This window comes from Arachis hypogaea, chromosome 2 (assembly GCF_003086295.3).
Source record: "Arachis hypogaea cultivar Tifrunner chromosome 2, arahy.Tifrunner.gnm2.J5K5, whole genome shotgun sequence".
Taxonomy (NCBI): Eukaryota; Viridiplantae; Streptophyta; class Magnoliopsida; order Fabales; family Fabaceae; genus Arachis; species Arachis hypogaea.
In genome coordinates, this window is record NC_092037.1 from 5,347,817 (window position 1) to 5,353,313 (window position 5,497).

The 5,497-nt window shown below is 31.1% G+C and overlaps 1 protein-coding gene across 1 annotated transcript; it reads right to left on the reverse strand.

Annotated features, from left to right (window-relative positions):
• Positions 1 to 850: 850 nt before the first annotated feature.
• LOC112734309 (NAC domain-containing protein 43) lies at positions 851 to 3,902 on the reverse strand. Its single transcript, XM_025783569.3, has 3 exons — positions 3,498 to 3,902; positions 2,692 to 2,966; positions 851 to 2,171 (listed from the first exon to the last, which is right to left on the reverse strand). The coding sequence occupies exons 1-3, from the start codon at positions 3,679 to 3,681 to the stop codon at positions 1,230 to 1,232; spliced, it is 1,401 nt and encodes a 466-aa protein (XP_025639354.1). The 5' UTR covers positions 3,682 to 3,902; the 3' UTR covers positions 851 to 1,229.
• Positions 3,903 to 5,497: the final 1,595 nt, after the last annotated feature.

Consider the following 5,497-nt stretch of genomic DNA (forward strand, 5'->3'; position numbering starts at 1 on the left):
AGAAACATGACCTTATTCTTCATCATGATATCCATCCTACAACATGGATAGAAATAAAAATAATTAAAAATATAAACTAAAGGTAAGGTCCTTATAATTGCATATCCAAGAAGAGGAGTAAAAATGATTAATATTAAATGATCAAAAGATTATCAAGGTAATTCCATCTATACTAAAAGAAAAATAAAATACTAATAATAAAAATAGTTTAGTTTTGATATACAGACAATAATATAAATAATCTTTTATAGTCGTTCAATTATATTTTTTTATGATTATTTATATAATTAATATAAAAAATAATTATTTTTACTGACATATGCTCATGTAAAATTATTATTTTATAATAATAATAATAATAATAATAATAATAGTAATAAAGGTTATTAGAAAATAATGGTAGACATCGTGATTAAGCAAAGACCCATGGTTGACAATGCCATCCCATCTAAAATTTTCAAACCTTTCCACCCTTTTCATCTTTATTTCCATCACACATATACTCATTAATTTGATTTTAGCTATGAAAAGTTTATGCGATGATAAGACTTAGAAATTTTTACATCCTTTCAAGAGCAAGTAAAAATGTCTATACACCTTCATGCCAAGAAAGGGAAAAAAAGTCTACACCTTCTTTCAATGTTCAACACTTAGTCTTACATACCTTTCATTATATTCTTACTATACATTTATTATGCTTACCCAAAAATAAATAAACAAATAAAACCTATAACTAACTAACATTTCTACAGTAGAAATAGTTGAGTTGTTGATCATTCAAAGATGTATAGAATACGATTTAATTTGTTTTTTTTTTTTTAATGGGAAAGCATATAACTAAAATTCTAAGTGATATCATCATCATCATCATATAACAAGTATAGTGGTGATTTATAATAATACTACATACAAACTATTACTATTACATACTTACACATGTCCTATCATTACCAATAACAAGATTCAAACCCAATTTTAAAATTATAAAAAAAAGTACCGTGTATACTATAGTAGTAACATCATCACATTTAACAGTATGCAATAATAATAATAATAATAATCCTCTGACTCATCAAGAGGAAAATTAACTAAACATGATGATATGATCAAAGACTAAATTATTTTCCCTATACTTTAACAATCGAACATGGGAGGAAAGAGGTGAAGTAGTAAAAATAAGTGTAGCGTGTTTTTTTCTTTTTTTTTTTTAATTGATTTTATTATTCTGGCTACACTGACGTGTTTGACACGTGGCACAATGGCTCAGAGGATGACAACAACGAAGAAGTGGATCTAGCAAAGTTCCACAGGTCAATCTCGCTTGTGGTGGTATAATCCTGTGCGCCTGGAGAAATGTATGCACCTGCACCCGCACTAATAACAGCCCTTGGATTTATTGACGCTGACGATGACGTCAACGATGAAGTAGATCTGACGGATGGAAATAGAAGATCATGATTTCCAGTGCCATACCCCATGGTGGGATCATTGAAGCAAGAGAGTTTTCTAGAAGCTTCGGTCTGACCGTTAAGCTGAGAAGCAACAAGCCTATCTAGCGCTACCCAATTTGTAAGACCGCCACCGCCGTCGCTGCTGCCACCACCGCCACCACCCAAATGGTGATGATGAAACATGTTGTTGGGATTGTCACATGTGAATGACCCTTCATTTTCAGTTACCATCTCAACTGGAATAATAGGATGGTACCCATTATTTTCATTGCTATCATCATTATCATTGTTGTTGTTATTATTATTATGATCCATGCTTGTTGATTTTGGACTCTCTAGGCTTGGGAGCTTCAAGAACCTGCTATCAACATTGTTGTTGATTGTGTCAAAAGGTCTTGCATACCTTGTTGTTAACGATGATGATCCACCATAGTTGTTGTTGTTATTGTTGTTGTTGTTATTAGATTGATCATAGTTGTTGATCTCTTCCTTGCAACCACCACCACCACCACCTCTTCCCATTTGTTGGAGAATTTGCTCTAAGGCGCCCTCGTCGCACGAGTCGAACAGGTGGTGGTGGTGGTGGCTCCTCCTACCTCCGTCACCGGAGATAGAAGAGGTTAAAGGACTATCTAGGGTTTTTAGATGGTTCTTCTTCTTGAATATTCTACACACCACCCACCCTTCTTCTTGTGCTGCATCTCCCATCACATTTGAAACCTATAGATATTTTTATATATATTTCAATTTTTTTTCTCACACAGAAAATTTCACAAACGTGTATAAATTTTCATGTCTCTTTCAAGAATATTTTATTGAAACTAAGAAATTAATCTATCATACATGCATGTAATTCAAAGTCTTAAATTGAGCATATATAGAACATCTAACATACAGTTACTTTTAGATTATTTTATATAATATTACTAAAATATAAATTATGAGTAATATAATGTTATATAAATAAACGTCTAAAATGATTAAGAATTATACCAAAACTAAAAATAAAAAATATTATTTATATATTAAAATCAGTTATACATATAGATATTTTTTGTATATTTCATATTTTAATATTTATTTTATATTAATAATTGATTTTAGCGTATATTTAACGGGGTTGATTTTAAATAATTTAAATATTTAAAAAAATTTGTAAATTTTACAAATACTATGATAGTAGGGAAGACTATAACTTCAATTTAAAACAATTTGAGTGTAGTTTTTGTGAGGTGCTTACAATATTGGCATCGTTGGTGGTGTTATCATCAAGCCTATACTCATGCATGATCCAATCAGACTTTTGGCCATGAGGGGCTCTTCCTTTGTAGAATACCAACGTCTTCCTCATTCCAATCCTCTTCCCGTTGCTGTATATCACCTTGTCGCGGCCGGTGGCCTTCCAGAACCCGGCCGCGGTCGCTCTATTCGTCCGGGTTCCGGTCGGATACTTCTTGTCTTTGTGGCTGAAGAAGTACCAATCATTTTGTGGGGTGGTTCCTATCTTACATTTCTCTGCAAAATTCAAGAAACAAAGAAAATAATTAGCTTCTCAATTTTTTTTACTAATTGTAATTAATCAATGAGATGATGAAGACTCCATGAAACCATAGAAGAATAATATATAGTACAATATTCCAATATGTCATCATTATTATAGTTATGAAGTTATCCATCCCCCACATGAAACGAACGCAATCAAAGGAAGAAGAAGGAAAACACAAAAAAGATAGCCACCCATAATTACCAAAAGGAGAAAAGGAAAAGAAAAAGGAAAATTGGAAGAACTAAGAAAAAAAATAAATAAAGAAGATTATAGCTAACTATATAATCTCTTTTGGTACTATATATAATTAGTTAAATAATGTTTGATTTTCAACAAGAATAAGAAAATTTAAGGAGTTACAAAATTTTTTTAGAAATAAAAATTCAAACACAAAAGCACAAACTAAAATTATTACTCATCTGAAATTGTTTCGAGCGATACTATCGCCCGAAACAAATAGAAAAGAAGTAAACACTCTATAAATAAAAATGATATGGTACCTTGTATATCCCATGGTTCAAGCTTGTTGAGATCAACGTCACGAATAACATCAAGATCAATCTTCTCATAAGAGACCTTCTTCCTTAAGTAGTATTGAAGGAGTTCTTCCTCAGTTGGATGGAACCTGAATCCAGGTGGAACTTGAGATTGTCCATTCACTGATATACTCATGCTTTCTGGCATTCAGGTCAACAACTAACAAATCAAAGATATGTATGTAATATATAAAGGTCTAAAATTGGTTGTTCTTGATTGTTGTTCAATTCACCAAAGGGTCCCAAGAGAAAGAGAAGAAGAAGAAGAAGAGAGAAGACATTCAAATAGGTACACTTTCAAAGGGATAAGGAAGAAAAAAGAAAAAGATGTAATGAATGAGAGGGTGGTGTGTTGTGTGTACTGCAATGTGTATGTAAAGGAACACTATATATATGTGCTGTGGGACACAAGGGACCGAAAAGATACATTAGAGAAAATGTATTATATATATATATATTATAAAATAAAGTATGAATAATTTAAATTAAAAAAAATGTCTTTGTTAAGAAACTCTTGTATGGTGCTAGAATGATGACTACTATTTGTGTCTTGGTATATATATATTTTTCCTTCTTTTAATTTTATATTTTAATAGATACATTTTTGTTTAAAAGATATGATCAGATTATTAAATTTAAATATGGAGGGGAACGCGGAATACCTCCTTTCAACTGAAATTTAAATCATAATAATTTGTTTTATGGAAAAGTCTAAACCCTTCTCAGTTTCCTTTGGTTTTTCTATCTTGGTATATGTCATTGGCTTTATCAAATGCTCTCACTTACAGATGCATACTCATACTCTCAACATTTGTAATGTGTGTCAATATAAATGCAAGATATTATCATAATTATGATACCAATAATAACGATAAGGTACTCTCTCTCTCTCTCTCTCTCTCTCTCTCTCTCTCTCTCTCTCTCTCTCTCTCTCTCTCTCTCTCTCTCTCTCTCTCTCTCTCTCTCTCTCTCTCTCTCTCTCTCTCTCTCTCTCTCTCTCTCTCTCTCTCTCTCTCTCTCTCTCTCTCTCTCTCTCTCTCTCTCTCTCTCTCTCTCAGAAAATTTTGTAATAACATTTTTAGTAATTTTGACTAGTATTTGGTTCGTACAAATATTAAATTATCTTTAAAAAAATAAATTTTATTTATTTATATATATAAATTTTAATAAATATAAGTATAATTTATGTATTGTGTGTGTAAAAATTTTTATAAATATAAGTATAAATTTAAATATTGATCTAAAATAATAATATTTATTAATTATATAATATTATTTTTTTCATACCAACAGTAATATAATCATTATTAATTAATAATTTAAAAATAACACGAGAATTAAAATTATAAGATATTGTATATGTCTATATATCCATACTATTATTATTTAATTTAGTTAACATCTAAAATACAATGAGAATATATTGACATAACAAATAACAACAGTACTCCATAATATTTGTCGCATAGCTAAAGCTGGGGGACACCAGACACCAATAACCAATTGGGTATATGTGGGCTTATAATAATAATAATAATAAATAATGATACAAAGAAATTGAAATAGAAAAATGAATATGATGTGGGGTTAGTTTTGCTAATTGCTATATGGCTATGCTGGAAGAAGTGCCACCTACCAAGAAAGATGGAGAAAGAGAGTTTACTGTAGTATGTGTTTGAGAAAAAAAATTTCAAAAAGGGAGCAAAATTTTTTTGAAAGTGGGACCCATGTGTATGTGGGTATCACTTAAGGGTCCCACAAGGAATGGACGTTATAGGGAACTCACAGAAGAGTAAGGGCGCACGCCCACATCCACAACTACGACCTCTGACCTTAAAATCTCCATGGAAAATCACCCCTCAAACAACCATGGACCATCTCCAAAATTAACCTGTCTATCTCGCTATCTTTCTATTCTTTTCATTCTTGCTTTAATTTTCCTTCACACGTCAAATTTTGGTGTA

Bases quoted from the DNA above. Each gene is read 5' to 3' on its own strand.
- LOC112734309 (XM_025783569.3), bottom strand. From the start codon at position 3,681: ATGCCAGAAAGCATGAGTATATCAGTGAATGGACAATCTCAAGTTCCA. The intron at 2,967-3,497 runs GTACCATATCAT...TGAATTTTGCAG, and splicing joins TGAACCATGGGATATACAAG to AGAAATGTAAGATAGGAACC. The intron at 2,172-2,691 runs GTAAGCACCTCA...AAATATCTATAG, and splicing joins CCACCAACGATGCCAATATT to GTTTCAAATGTGATGGGAGA.